This window comes from Rutilus rutilus, assembly GCF_951802725.1.
Source record: "Rutilus rutilus genome assembly, chromosome: 21".
NCBI lineage: Eukaryota > Metazoa > Chordata > Actinopteri > Cypriniformes > Leuciscidae > Rutilus > Rutilus rutilus.
In genome coordinates this window covers 30,490,430-30,506,762 of record NC_140226.1, presented here as the reverse complement: position 1 = coordinate 30,506,762, position 16,333 = coordinate 30,490,430, and the positions used below count along the sequence as shown (strand labels likewise).

General features: G+C 38.5%; 1 protein-coding gene across 1 annotated transcript in view; it reads right to left on the bottom strand.

The window, feature by feature from the left end:
• itpk1b (inositol-tetrakisphosphate 1-kinase b) overlaps nt 1-16,333 on the bottom strand; it is a 45,827-nt gene that overhangs the window by 5,287 nt on the left and 24,207 nt on the right. The window contains exons 5-8 of the mRNA XM_084393821.1: nt 14,724-14,841; nt 4,364-4,462; nt 3,081-3,121; nt 1,232-1,397 (exon numbers count right to left, since the gene is read on the bottom strand). Coding sequence (XP_084249947.1) covers nt 1,232-1,397; nt 3,081-3,121; nt 4,364-4,462; nt 14,724-14,841 — 424 coding nt within the window. The remainder of the gene's footprint in view (nt 1-1,231; nt 1,398-3,080; nt 3,122-4,363; nt 4,463-14,723; nt 14,842-16,333) is intronic.

The following is a 16,333-nucleotide window of genomic DNA, read 5'->3' as shown; positions in this document are numbered from 1 at the left end:
AGCTGCAAGTCGGTTGACTAAAAGTGAAAGTGTAACAGTGCAAGTGCACAGCAAGCCACTAGACAGCAGCAGAGAGCTGTGGTTCAGATGAGAGATTCAAAGCTTCAGGACTGCCAGGCAGAGAGGGAGAGAAGAGACAGTGAGGAGGAGGAGGAGGAAAAACAAAAATCTAGTGCCAAGAGGATGCTGAGATTTATGACCTCCCACTCAAATGGCTGTAGAGAAATTCATTAAAGGAGAGCAATCCACCATTTCGACTTCCTTCCATCTGCAGACATCAAAACACCACAAATATTTACGATGGACTTCTATTAATCCTCAAAGATAATATCTTTTTGAACCCAAGAAAACCTCTCTTCATCTGTGTAGCTTCTAAACATGGCTGTGTTACGCTTCTGAAGAGAACAATGGTCTTAACCAGAAATAGAACCATAATGGCTTTAGAAATTCATATGCGTTTTAAAACACATCTTACTAGAACATGTATATATAAACCTTAATAATATTTAGAATTGATTTCATTTTTTATATGCATGACATAGCTCTATAATGGGTGTGTAGAAACATTATTCCAGTCTGAAAAAAGTAACGTTTCTCCAGTGATAGCTATTTAAATGATGTATTCAGACTAAAAATAAATAAATATAGTTAAGTATTTATTTGATATATATATTCATCACGCCTTCATGGGATTCTTAGAAATTACAAACAAACCTGATCTGTCTTTAGAAACACAGTGCCACCCCCTTTTTCTTTGTTTTAATCTTTTAAACAGTTTTTTGAATACTGCTTGAAGGACAGGGCACGAGTGAATTTACATATGTGTGTGCATGTGTACTTGTGCATTGCAGAGTTCAGCATGGGTTCATGAATTCGCAGATATGACCTCATGAATTTGCATTAAACCAACAGGTTGCTCTTCCAGTAGCAGTAACTGGTTTGCATGGACTGCAAGAACACTGGCGTATGCAAACGGATCATCCCGTACAGCGGCCTGAAACCAGACTTCAGCCAGCACTTCTGCTGACAGGGTAGGAGCAAAACACAATCCACTGTTTCCACTGCAAAGTCAGCTATGCAAAGGCATCAGAGTCTTTACAGCGGGAACGTTGTAACGTAAATCATGCTTAAACAAACTGAAGGTCCAGTTGCTGTGAAACGAACCATATCGCAGGAGCGGCCTTTCATTGAAATAACATTTATAGAGTTGGAGTGTGGGCTGAAGGTTTACCAGACGGTCCAGAGGGGAAGTTCTTGAGTGATGGTCTCTCCACCACAGTGTGTGATTCTCCCACCACGAACACCTTATAGAGCACAGCATTGTGGTTTATAAAACTCTGAATGACACACGGGGGCTTCACGTCCTTTAGGTCCTCGGCGTTGAATATTATAGCCATCTGCAGAGGAACACAGTGAGACAGAAAACTTTAACTTATCTATTCAAAGTGATAAATACACCTTTTTTTTTTTTGCATTGGTGCCTTAGAAACAACCATTCTGGGTTCCCCAAAGAACCTTTCAGTGAACCGTTCTTAAAAGAAAATGTTTTTCTTACTGTCTGAAGAACCTTTTTCCACTATAAAGCACCTTTTGTGCATCGCAAGTGAATGTTAAAGTGCCCCTATTATGTTTTTTTCTTTTTTTTTTGTGGGATATTACCTTTCATGTAGTGTGAGTGTAAAAGGTCTGCAAAGTTTTAAAGATCAAAGTGCATGAGAGATAGAGTTATAGTCTCCCAAAAAGGAAAAACTGATTCTGAACTGCCTGAAATGAGTTGCCAGTACTTACTTCCTGTACAAACCTACATAGGTTTGTAACTAATTTGCATAATGTGAGCCTATGGTCCTCATTGGCTGCCCGCAACATCTACTTTGCCCCGCCCTCAAACACTGTAGTGTAGCTGAGGTCTGGAAGAGTTTAGTTCGTGTCGTCAACATGTGGAGTAGAACTTTCCAAATCAGCTACTTATAGGTTCATTTTCACTTATAATGCTGCCTTCATAGGTAGCTACCTACAGACCCTTTCCAAAAAATTTGAATATCATGGAAAAGTTTATTTATTTCCATAATTCCATTCAAAACGTTAAACTTCCATAGATTATAGATTCAGGGCCCACAACTTAAACGATTTCAAGTATTTAGTTGTTTATTTGTACATAATTTGGGCTTCCAGCTCATAAACAGGATTTCAAAAAATTTGAAAATTACATGAAATCACACAGTAATTACACAGTGATACCATGGTCATTGAACCAGGTTTTGGTTCTTTTGGCAGTGTGGGCAGGTGCAAATCCTGCTGGAAAATGAAGTCAGCATCTCCATAAAGCTTGTCTGCTGAAGGAAGCATGAAGTGCTCTGAAAATGTCCTGGTAGACGGCTGCGTTGAGTGGACAGCACAGTGGACCAACACCAGCCGATGACCAACACAGACTGTGGAAACTTCACACTGGACTTCAAGCATCTTGGATTGTGTGCCTCTCCATTCTTCCTCCAGACTCTGGGACCTTGGTTTCCAAATGAGATGCAAAATTTGCTCTCATCAGAAAAGAGGACTTTGGTCCACTGTGCTTTATTAAATCCAGAGTCAACGCAGCCATCTACCAGGACATTTTCAGAGCACTTCATGCTTCCTTCATTTTCCAGCAGGATTTGCACCTGCCCACACTGCCAAAATAACCAAAACCTGCTTCAATGACCATGGTATCACTGTGTAATTACTGTGTGATTTCATGTAATTTTTTGAAATCCTGTTTTCGTGGGTTTTATGAGCTGGAAGCCCGAATTATGTACAAATAAACAACTAAATACTTGAAATCGTTTAAGTTGTGGGCCCTGAATCTATAATCTATGGAAGTTTAACGTTTTGAATGGAATTATGGAAATAAATAAACTTTCCCATGATATTCAAATTTTTTGGAAAGGGTCTGTATATAGGCAGCTCACTAGATTTTAATAACAAGGTTTGTGTGTGTGTGTGTGTGTGTGTGTGTGTGTGTGTGTGTGTGTGTGTGTGTGTGTGTTAGCATTTCATGACCTCTGTGGTCACATTTCACAAAAAACAGAATTAGAAAAGAGTATTACCTCATGAGAGTTAGTTCCGTGAGCAACCCGTGTTTTGCAAACTGTGCAGGATGAGAAGGAAAAAAACACTCTAGTTAAGTCTAGTTAATAATGCAACTCTTTAATAAACCTTTAATGCAGTGAAATCCTTGTGAAATGCAACCTAATGGCATTTTAGTGAGAGTCAATAAAAACAGGTGTTGTCATCAGGGTATCTGCAGAGTTTTTAAAATCAAATTAAAGACTTGAACAAATAAAATGAATACCATATGTCCATACAGAACAAACTCATGCAATCTTATAATCATTATTTTGCTTAAAACAACTGCAAAACAGGGTAACTGCATGTTTAAAATACTCCAAAATATACATTTATGCATTGAAATTGGTTTACATTCTAATTTATCAATACATACAAATTATAGGTTGATTGGGACTGGATTTTGCTGATACAATATTAATTGTTTTAAAAAGACAATAAAAAAGATTGTTCAGATACTTTGCAAATTGCAAAAATCTTTCCTTGACAGGACAGCCCAAAAAGAAGCCACACAAGTTTATGTTGAATTAAAAGCCAGAGATACAGTTTACTGAGTAACCAACAACACAATATTTTAACTCTTATTTTGAAATGCTGCATTACTACCAGCTGCTCATTCATAAAGATGAGGAAGATAAAACATGCACTCTTACAACATATTACGATTTAAACTCTATAAAGTGTTTATGCTTGGCATAAATGTGCATTATTTATTGATTGTGAACTGCTCTGAAACGTGATCCTGTAGAATGTGCATCAGCACTGCATTTTGACTTTGAACGTTTATTAAATCACATTAGGCTTTATCGCGATTCCTGTTTTTCTGTCCTCAAATTTAACAACACACAAAATGATATTCAAGACTTTTTATGGCATTCGATTTGAACTTTTTAAGGACCCGCAGGAAAAATGGGTCACATTAGAGAAATTTCTGTGAAATTTCAAGGACAAAAAAAGTCCTTTGTCCATTGTCAGTAGTGTAGGGATGTATGAAGCGCAGCTCACACAGAAGTGTCTTTCAACCCAAACAGATTTCGTTTGGTCAGTACAGTGAATTTGCTTGACCAACATGAACCCGTTGTGAAATCTGCATGGAGAAATCTTTCGTTTAATCTTTCCTAACGCAAAAATTTCCCATTCCTACTGAAATGAATGGATTTTGCCTTTTTTTTGCACATTTAGAGTGATATTTATATAATGAGATTCCTTGGTTAAACATTACTTCCTGTTTCAGAGAAGAAGAGGAGCGAGTCGTGAGACTTACTGAAAGGGAATGTAAGACCGTGCTGCTCGATCTGCTCCAGTGTGTCTGGGCCACACTCACTGTTCAGCACCATAAACGGAGGAGAACAGATCCTCACATCTGCAGAGAGAACGAAAGACAGGAAGAGACAGGTGAGTCCAGTTGAAAAGGCCTGCTCGAATCATACATGGATTTATAGAGGGAAAACGCAAGGGTTTGTGAAAGTGCCGCTTGTCCTATGACCACTGCAAGTAAGGAAGTATGTAATACCCAAAGAACACTATCCATTAGCGCTCTTATCTCAATGGCAGGTGATTGGCTGGTATGTGATTTGAAATTTGGCATCTTTGCTCATGGAGCACAGAACTTTTTTTAGCCAATCACGTTATGGGTAAAATGCCATGTGACTAGTAATCACTACTCTGGAGCTGCAGGAAAATTATGTTCACACATGCCCAAGTTCTTCACTAGCCACTGATCTGAGCAGTGACGTGGAAGACAGCAGATAAGGAAGTCCATTTCATGCCTTTTAGAGAAATAAATAGAATAAAACAAAATTAAATAATAAAATTAATAAATAAATAAAATACAATTAGAAAATTTCAAACTGAACTGTCTCTTTCTTAAAAGTCAGCATGAAACGAAAATTGGGAACTCCCGTGTTATAATGTAGTGATTGAATGAATTGGGTGAATCAGCTTCTCGAACGAGAAAAAAATACAGACGTTAATGTTATTATAAAATGTTTTTGTTACGTTTTTTTATTCAAGATTATTAAGGCACGTGAATAAAAAAAAAGTAAAAAAAAATATATATATTATTCATAAACACCGCAATATATCATCTGACCAATCACAGCAGAGTAGGATCTCAGAAAGGAGGGGTTAAGAGAGACCAAATATTTTATTGAGCCGTTTCAGAAACTGTCCGTGTTGATTTTATTGTGATTTAAGTTATTGAAGAATACCGAGAAGTCCAAGTATACCAAGGCCCAGTTTCACAGACAGGGCTTAGACTAAGCCAGGATTAGTCAAGTCGAGTCACCTTCATTTATATAGCGCTTTTAACAATATTAATTGTTTCAAAGCAGCTTTACAGTGATAATAGGAAATTACAGTAACAGAGATTGTTTTGGCTTTACAGCAGCTCTAGGATAAAGTTCTGCTATAGGATTAGGCCTTAGTTCAATTAGGATATTTAATTAGCTTTTTTAGACGTGCCTTAGAAATTACTGCTGTGCATCTTCAGACAAAACAATGGCACTGACATATGTTAAGATATATCCGTGCAAGTTTGCTTTCAGTTAAAACAGCTCAAACTGTAACTTTTAGTCTGAGACCTGAAACACGGGGTCAAGCATCTTAAACACTTAAACTCCCACTGACCAGCAGTGATCATTATTAAAGCAGAACATGAAATAGACTCAAGTTAGGTGAGAGTAGCCAGATGAGTTTACATCATCACAGGGATAATAGCTGGTAACAGTAGAAGGTATCGGCAGCGACTCTTATAAAACAACCTGTGAAAGGTCTTATGTCATCAGCAGCCCCTCCGGTTGACTTTACTTCCCTATTTATTTTATCGAATGGAGAACAATGGACACAAGGCACTGAGCTCTGACTCAACCCGCATAATGCAGGAGCCAGTTAATAGAACCGCAGCAATCTGACCCGCGGGTTCAAGGCTTTGTTTGAAAATACTGTACTCTCACTGTCCTGGGGATCGCTCTGATGAGCAAACAGAGAGATAGATGGAACAAAAGCGTCAATATCTGTGAATGAGGAGCGATGTTTGCGAATTCCAACCGGAGGCACATTATCGGATTGGGATGAATCATCAAAACAGAGATGCATACTTGGCTTAACTTGGGGATAGGCTCTTCTAACTTGGGCTAGTAAGCAAACGCCTTGAGGTTCGGTGATTGAATCTGCTTTTCTGCAGTGGATCTTGCTTTTAGACAGATGCCAGTGCTGTTGTGCTGCTGTTATGGAGGCAGATAACTGAGATAAGGCACGTTTTGAGAGTTTTCGATAGCGTAGCACAGGAAATGAGTTGAAGAGTGAAGCCTCAATAGGCCGATGACACACTCACAGCATCCTGATATGATCACGGTAAACCGCCTAATGTGGTGGGGTAGCAAAACTGATGACAAGATGCTTTTCAATGTAGAATAAAGAAAATGCTGAACATGGCTCAAGGGTTAATATTAAGTACACATTATGAAACACTTGATTATATTTGAAGCAATTGAGAACAGACTATTGAGAACATTAAAAAAACACTAAAAACAGTAATATTGTGACATTCATTTAAATGTCTTTACTGTCACTTTTAATCAATTTAATGCATCCTTGTTGGATAAAAGTATTCATTTCCTTTAAAAAATAAATGTAAATGTACTGACACCAGACTTTTTAGTGGTAGTGTATTCATATTTTACTCGATGCAAAGACGACTGACTCAATAATGACTTACTGTAAAGTTCCTCAAAACTAGAACTTCAACAAGAACAGTTAGTCAACTGACAAGATCATCACTGATTGGTCAAAGTCCCCTATGCAGAAACAAAATCGCAAGCTTGTCACTTCCTGTTTTGTCTAGTTGGTAAATGATGTTATCGTTTCTGAAATATCCTGTAGTGTTGAAATGGAGAAGGCTGTGCTGGTTTTCTTATCAGAGCTGGTTCATTTATCCAGCTGCTAGACTTTTGTTCTCCTATTCCAGAGGAAGCTTACATAAGCGTTTATGAAAGCCTGGAAAAAAGGGCAGTGGCAATCTCCTGTTCAAGACCAACAAGCAGGTTTAGTGGTGTGAGCAACCTACTATTACCATTTACAAACATCTCAAACACAATGAGCATCCAGACTTACACGTTCCGTTAGAAAGTATTTCCAACTTGTTACTCAGGCCCTGTTTACACCAGGGGTCTCATTTATAAAACTGTGCGTAGGAACCTTACTAAAAGTGTACGTGCGCCCGAAAGCCAAAAATGGCGTACGCAAAAAAATATTCAGACTTATAAAACCGTTCGTACGCCAGAACCTGCGCAGAATTCACTTTATAAATCCCAGTCAGCGGAAGATTGTGCGCACATGCGTCTCCACCCCGAAATAACCATATATGGAGCTTACAACGCCTAGTTTTACTATGCAGATCCTCATCTGCATATCATTTGCATATGATTATTCATCCACGTGATAACGTTTAACGGTACAAGACACATTACATTAATAAAAATCAAGTAGTTGCCTTTCCTTGCCTTGTTTTTGAATACATAAATCAAATAGTGTAAAATACATTTCAGAGAAAGTTTTTCTCAGTCTTTTCCACTGGCCGAACTGTATTTTTAATTGATTTATATTTTTAATGGAAACAGATAGACCTTGGGCATTATTTGCACGAAACTATTTTCTCAGAGTCTGGTATTATCATGATAAGCAATTATCTCTGTGGTTAAAACATTAAAACAGCACGCCGCAGGAAAAGTGTTCAAAAACATCACATCCACAACAAATATTTCTATTGATTGAATAGGCTATAAAAAAAATTTGTAACTTCTCAGTAATGATTTCATGTTTAATGGCATATTTAATCTAAATGTTTATATCAGAAGTAAAACATAGTTTAAATCATTATTTTATTTATTTAAACTGTTTTTTTGCTTCAGTTTCACTAAACGGCCCAACGCGCTCGCTGGCGCGGACATTTAAAAAAGGGATGGATATTTGCTTCAAGTGATAGGCTTGGTGAGTGAAATTATATTTTGCATTATCTTTCTGTATATGTCTTTAGATTTTCTGTCTAAAAGTGACCAAAAAGACACTTAAAGGGTTAGTTCACCCAAAAAATTCTGTCAGTAATTACTCACCCTCATGTTGTTCCAACCCCGTAAGACCTTCGTTCATCTTCGGAACACAAATTAAGATATTTTTGATTAAATCTGAGTGCTGGATCACTCCTCCATAGGCTTCTAAGACACTATAACTTTCTGGCCCAGAAAATGTATTAAAGAGATCGTTAATATAGTCCAAGTGACTCCAGTGGCTCAATCTTAAGTTTATAAAGCGACAAGAATACTTTTTGTGCGCAAAAAAAAACAAAAATAATGACTTTATTCCACTATTCACTTCCTTCTCTCTGGGCCTCGAGTTTTTTCACGTAGTGTAATAGCGCAGCGCGTCTGTGTTGCACGTCACCACGTAGGCTCACTATTGGCCGACGCTGGTCATGTGGTGACGTGCAACGCAGACGCGTTGGAGTGAGACAGCTCTCAGATTTAATCAAAAATATCTTAATTTGTGTTCCGAAGATGAACGAAGGTCTTACGCGGTTGGAACAACATGAGGGTGAGTAATTACTGACAGAATGTTCATTTTTTGGTGAACTAACCCTTTAACTCCAGCTCACCATCGGTGTCGCCAAACTGCTCCATCTCCAAAACGTTCGTACGCATGGGTCAGAGTTTGCGTGCAGGTGCGCAAATTTTCCCGTCAAGTTTGTTTTTATAAATCACAACTTGTGCGTCGGAAGTGGCGTACGCCTCTTTCAGGGCCTGTTTTGTGCGTACGCAATGGTTATAAATGAGGCCCCAGGTGTTTTAATTCATCTCTTTTGTCCACTTTCAACCACTTCTGTCCTGATTTCTTCGAGGATAGGGTCTATGGGTAAATATATGGGCTTTTTCAGATCTTTTGATCTAATGGATGAAATAAGCTCACACAATTTACATATGAACGTGCCTGGAGACAACGGAAAAACACACGAAGAGCATCAGCTGCTCTGACAGTCACAAGACCAGCCGAACGCTGTGAGTGTGTGCTAGAAATCAGGAGTGATGAGAGAACATTGTGCTTGGTACATTTTTTCTTCAAATCAAAACTTCTCAAGCTGGCAAAGGGTCTCAAGCTGACAAAGTTTAAATCCCATCTGGCTATCGCTCTTCCCATAATGTTTACACGTTAGGTCAGTTGAAGGTCTTTTGTGGCTGTTCGACCACATGAGCATCTATCCTACGAAAGCAATCCGGTCGAATGAGTTTTCGACTACCTCTGGAAGTGGACCAGCTCAAAACATTTAGGACTGTATTTAGTGTCATCCACTTGTGATCCGATCGACCAAATCGCACCTTAATACCAGGTGTGAACAGAACCTCAGTTTGTTTAAAAGAAACTGAAACTAATACAGTAATGCACTTACAATGGAAGCCTATGGGGCAACATTTAAGCAATGGAATAATTACGATCTTTGTTTGTCACTATTTCGGCAATACCACGACCATGTAATGTTGGTGAACTCTGTAACTTTCATGCAATACACTCAAGGATACCAAATAAGGACGTTACAAAAATGTAGAGCTACATATTTCTGCTTTTAAACCTTCTAAAGTCCCCGTGAACCGGAAGTTGCAAACGACTTTTCTCCAGTGTTGTGACGTATTTCCAAGTGAAACGAAATATTGAACAGAGGGCAGGATTTAGCGCTCCTCCTCTCCATCTCTGCTCATAGCAGACTAACGGTTTGAGGGGAGTGGTTAAGTGCTTTTAACCCAAGCCGTCTAACTAACATCATCAGAAAAGTAACGCCATTCCAGAGCGCAAGTAACTTTTCAGATTTTGATTAAAGACTACCACGGCAAACAATTTTTTAAAAGTGTATTAACTTGCACGGATTAATTGTTCACCACAAGACTAGTAATATGCGCTGACAAAGTAAATAGGGTCAATTTTGATTTCATGTCGACTTTAAACACTGTGCTTTATTTCTATATTTGTACAGAACTGAAGAACCAGTCAAGATCATTTACTGTGGCAATCGACAGCACATCACAGGCAAAGCTCTAGAAAGCGTTTTTTTGTACAAGACTTCAATGCAGAGATGTTAAGCAGTTTGTGGCTGCTAATACGTGACTTATTATTAGAAATGGAGATTCCATTTAAATTAGCCAAGAGATGTTCTGTAAATAAAAAGGGAATGAGTAATGAGATCCTCTTTAGCAGGTACAAACGCTTAGTGATGTTCCTGTTTCTGGCTCAGCGAGGGTCCAGGATCAATCTCTGCTCCGTGTAAACACTTCAAGCTCTCTGCAGACCTGCCGGAGCCAGCCGAGATGTTTATGTGACGTTTATGGAATGTTTAGAACACGTTTATAAAGCATCACTATGGAGTTTTGGCTCTGATCCTGCCCGACAGCACAGATGGGAACTCTAATATCATATGAGACATCCATTCATCCGTTTGTTACAGCAAACACACAATGGTGGTTTTGTAAAATCTGACATAAGCCCTATTCGAACGGTAACCGTTTCTCATGTGGACGTCTGTAAAAAATTATTTGTATGGCACCTCAGTGATAAAACTCGATTTATTGACGGTGAGTTTTGTGATCCCACAACGTTTAATGTTGTGTATATAGCCTACATATTTTAAAATTGTATTGCTGCCATAATAACACCACATTTTAAATGTTTACGTGCTTTTTTCTCTTTCTCCTTTTTGTTCGTTGAGGTGGAGTCGTGATGAAATATTGTTCTTGTAAATACTTGCCACCATTTTTATGTTCATAAAAGTGAACATCTTTAAAATGCATGCAAATTACAGTGAAGTGCAACAGTTATTGTACGCACGGTGCTCGGCAGTGATCAGAAAGGATTTAAACAGTGAATTTTGAAGCGATCTCTTCTTGTAAAATCAGAGGTGTGGATTCGGACGGCAATTAAATTACCACACGACCTTGGTGTTCGTCAAAAAACAATAGGTAATTCGGCCCGGAGGTTTTTACACGGGCGGTGGGAGAAAAACAGACATTCTGGATTCGCACGGCAATAAAGTCACAGACTAACCCCTGTAAATGTTAAAAATACCTTACGACCCCATGAGAAACAATTATCGTCCGAATAGGGCTATACTGCCTAATTTGTCAAAATGGTTCAACTGAATCTCAGAGATGACAGACTCAATTTTCCCAAAAGTACTTCGGAAAAGTGCAAACATAAAAAAAAAAAAAAAAAAAAAATAAATTGTCTCTTTGCAATCCGTTGTTTTATTTGACCAGGTTTGGACTCCGCTAATAAAAGGGATCGTTAAACACAATACCACAGAAGTGGATCCAGCTACGGATGAAATGAAAGGTGTGAATCTTTGCCTTATAAAGTCTGAAACACGGCACAAACAAATGGTGTCCTGCTTCGTCTCCACGGACAGCCTGTAAGACAGCAGGACAACGCTTATGTGGAGCTCTTCAGGATGTGCATGAGTCACATGGATGAGAGTGGAGCCAGAAAACGTGGCACTAAGCACAGCGCTAGGTCTCTCATTAAGAAAAGGACAAGAAATTAGAGTGTACTCAGATGACAAACAGCATTCATAACAGCACTGATGTGGGGGCGACTTCCTGTGTGCTAGTGAACACTGGTGGAAATTCTTCAACTCACGTACAAGCACAGATCAAAGCTCCGTTCCTCTAGTCAACTGCCAAAAGGTACAAAATAATAAGTTCAACAACTCCACACATCTTTTCTTTTCTTTTTTTATAATTCAATGCCTGTTTTCAGTAGACGCTTCAAACCGTTTGCCGAACACGATCTGTAGCGCACCTCCTGTCCTGCAGATGTCAGTGAGTCAGTGGCAGATCTTCACAGATGTACTCCTTCAGTTTTATTCACAGGATTTCATCAGCTCTACATTCAGTGTCAGTTAGTCCCTCTTACTGAAAATACACACTGTGCTTTTTTCCAGACAGCAGTACACTTTTACTACACTGTAGTGTACACCCTGTACTACACTTTCCTCCACATCACCCATCACACATCTGTCCGCTCATGAGATAAGCCTCCTCTCCGCTATGCATGTTAAAAATGTTAACAGAATGCACGTTCTGTCATGACAACTCTCAGGAGATTGGTATGGTAATATAAAACAAATGTAAAAAAAGCACTGAAGATGACAGAAATCTAAATATCGAAAGCTATTTTACCCAATATGGTGTGAGCGCTGCTATGCTGAAAGTATCTAGAGCGGCTGCCACTTGTGTTGCTATGGTAACACTGTCAGAAATGCTTACGGCTGCTAAAGAGAGGGATGTGGCGCTGTGTCCGCCAGTGAATGTGAGAGGACGAAAGAAACGGGGAGGGTGACAGATGGTCAGAGTGTAATTTGGTAGTTGTGTTATCTTGCAAACAAGTACTGGCGGCGTCCAATGTAGCATGTACATTGCAGCATGTTTAATATGACAACTCTCAATTGTTACGTGTTGCGATTTCATGCAATTTAGTGCCTCCTGACCGGTGCAGAAATTCTGTTATATGGATTTTCCTGCCATTGGAGAAAGCTTTTTGTCAGTCTACAGTTAAACCAATTTTAATCTCGCAAGGTAAACTACTTTAAATCTTGACCGGGTCTTATTCCTGCTACAGACTGGAATATTTTTGCGATTTTGCCAATCCTATAAGAGCATTACAAATCGCACTGTACGACATGGATCTAATAAACTTGCGTACGACATGTAGCCTATGTAGACTGTACTGTGATGACAGCTATTGAATCATAGGCTACGACACACGTTAGTATAGAAGAATAAAACATCAGCATTCGCTAGTGGTAAACAAATAGAGCAAGATGAATCACACTTTGGCAATTGTGTTTTTTTATGTGCGCTGAAAAAAAGAGGAGGAAGCAAAAGAGGCCAGCTTGGCATGGCAACTTTGCAAATGAAGCTTGAGGTAAGTAGTTTTAAGTTTTAGAACCATGTCGCGTTGATCAATATCAATATACAATGTGGCATTTTTATCGGCTAGTCAGAAGTAGGTCGTGGCAGCAAACACACTGAGAGATGATCATGCTAAATTTCTCACGCTGTCAGAAAATGATCGCAGGCTATCTATGGTCACAAGAATCTCTCTCACTGTACAACGTTTAGGAGCCACGACCACAGAAATCACCACGATTGGTCATCTTCGGTCTGTCTGAGACAGCCAAATATCGCACAATGTGGATCAGGCATTAAAAACAGGACACTAATATCGCAAGATGTGTTATAATATCTAAAAACAAAAAAGAAATTGTAGACAGAATTCAAGAATGTGCATTTTTTAATTCTTCATTTAGGGCCTTTTCTGGCAAATAATTATATATGTGATTAATTTGGTAGCTGAACATGTCTTTCATGTTTTCTTGAAATAAAGAGCGGGAGGCTTTGATATGAGGGTGGAAGGAGAAAAGGAGAGACACAGACTGGGGGCTTACAGATGATTTTGTTACATAACCATCTGTCACGTCTGGTTCAATAGAACGTGGACACGCATGATTCCCACAAAGACAAATATAGCTGAACATACGAGTCTGCACAGGCCACAACCAAATTCTTTCTGTGCACGGGGGGTTGAGACCGCTATAATATGGGTATTTTAGAGAAATCAAATATTAAAAAGATTCATTCACTCAGTTTAAGTTCTGTCATTGTGCTTTATAAATAAATAAATAATAAATTAACCCTATAGAAAGGACACGTAGTTAACTTCTATTACTCAGTAGATAATGATAATACTAATGCACAATCATTATTTGCATTTGGTTACATATATATTTTCATTCTTATTTTAGCACAGTTAAGCCAGAGAAATGATTTTGTTGGATATCGTTGAATAATAATAAAAACATTCACAGCCAATCAGAATCCATCCTGCTTTAAGAGCTCTAGCATTTAAAGAGGCAGATGACAAAACTGCAGCGCATGCTAGGAATAAACAGAACGATATCATCCAACGGTGTGGATGCTAATATAAATATCGTTATGGTTTAGTTCATTTAGTTATCATTCTTGGCATGAACTGGAGTCATTTCATTCACAAACGAATTGGATAGTTTACTTTTCGCATAAACAAGTGGATATCAAGATATTCTGTGAATAATGACTCAAATCTCAGCCTGTTTGGTCACACAAAACTAACGCTTGAGCATGTGTTATGTGGATCATTTTTATTATACTTTTATGGTGTTTTTTGCCTCTTTCTCCTCGACTGTATGGAAAAGATTTCCGGATATTCTCAAAATGCCCTTTAATATTCCATAGAAGAAAGTAATATGGGTTTGGAAAGACACCGGGTGGGTGAAAACTCCGGGTGAGATCTACTCTTTTAAACAGAATGGGACATGTTGCAGGCCGGACTCAAACCTGTTCACCTGCATGAGCGCCACAGCTCATCATGCTAACTGTTGTGTTACAGACCATTACATTATCAAGTTCAGCTCGTTCAACTACAAAGAGTTTATGTGCCAACTGACTGCTTCTTGTAGTCGGGCATATCACCATTTGCAAAACTTGAAAACTGCATAAATGAATTTTCATGAATAGTGCTGGAATGAGGGGGGTGCTGGATCATATTACCTCTCATACAGTCCTCTATCCTGTGCACCAGCTGGTAGGACCTGCAGCGATCCAGCAGAGTTCGGATGGCTGGAAGTGGGTCAAGAATAATGGTCTCTGGGTGAGCGTCGATATAATCCTGCAAGACCAGTGGAATAGGGCAGAACAATGAAGGTGTGGAGGTGACATTGAGAAGGGAAGATGCTAAAACAGCAGCGAACAACATGTTCCAACATTACTTATCGGTGTTGTTAAAAGGCATCTAAGATGCATGAATGTACACGCCACACAAACAAAAACATGTACACATGAAGCCCAGTTGCACTGCTATTACGTCATGCTAACTGAATGTAAAGCTGCGAGGTTGTTTCTTTTACATAACCACTCGCTCTCTCTCTCTCTTCACTGTCCCCATTCACTCAACCTCTCAAATCATGAGTAATTTTACTGAAATACATTCTTTTGTCATGTGATTTCCTCATTTCTATCACTCATTTACTGGGAAATTTAGTCACAGATCCCAGCATATTGATTCTTAGATCCAATTGCCTCCAAAATACTAATGTATGAAGACTAATATTCTACCAGCACTGATTAAACGGGCAAAAAAGGTTACACAACAGCAGAAGACAGACACAGCTACAGTTTTTCAGAGGGTTTAAACTGAACACTGTGCTTCAGATCATTCTGTGTCTTGTGTAAATCTATGTAATATACATCTAAGCACATGCTTAGTGAGAGCAGGGTCTTAGGGGAGAGCTTTGAACATTAAGAGGCTCAGCGCTCTTACGTTCTCATTTAGAGGTGAGTACCAGAGGTGACATTTCATAAGACGGCAAAACAAAAACAAAGCTGTAGGATGGGAATCTGAATTGAAGTAGAAATGACTGTAGTGCAATTTTATTACTGATGAAAACGAAAACTAAAAGCAGTAAAAAATGTAAACCAAAAAATAAATATATTCACAAATCCAAAAAAGATGTATATATTATATATTGCATTGCATTACATTTCATTACATTATGTGAATTTTGAATAGTGTGGTGCGGGGATGATGTCAGAACCTGGAAGACCAATTCACCGCTGGTTCCTTTGAGATTTTCCTATGGGGTTTTTCAATTTATGAGTAAAATTAGGTGTGGTAAACATTACTTGACGATACTATGACATTTTGTTCTACAACGTAAACTGAACACACTCACACCCCAAACTGTTTTATCAAGTTACTTATGTTTCAAAAAATAAACATAACTGCTTTTCAGTACATGTGTGTGTATTTTACGGTGTAGGACAAAATGTGAAGGTACAGTCTAGTTATGTTTACCACAGGCTTTATTTTAAGGAAAAAAAAACATCATAAATCCCCATAGGAAAATCTCGAGGGAATCAGCAGCGAATTAGTCTTCTGGGTTCTGACGTCAAACCATCAAGTCACGCACCGATTTTATCAGTCCAGTGTTTTACTTGGGCTAGCTTATTTTTTTTGGCTGTAGGAAATAAATAAATATATTAAAATGTACAAAACTAAATTATAAAACAAAATGAAAATAATAAAAAATACGGAAATATTTCGGTATATTATTGTACCGACACGTTCCCAATTTGAGATTGAGTATGATGCAATTTCTTCT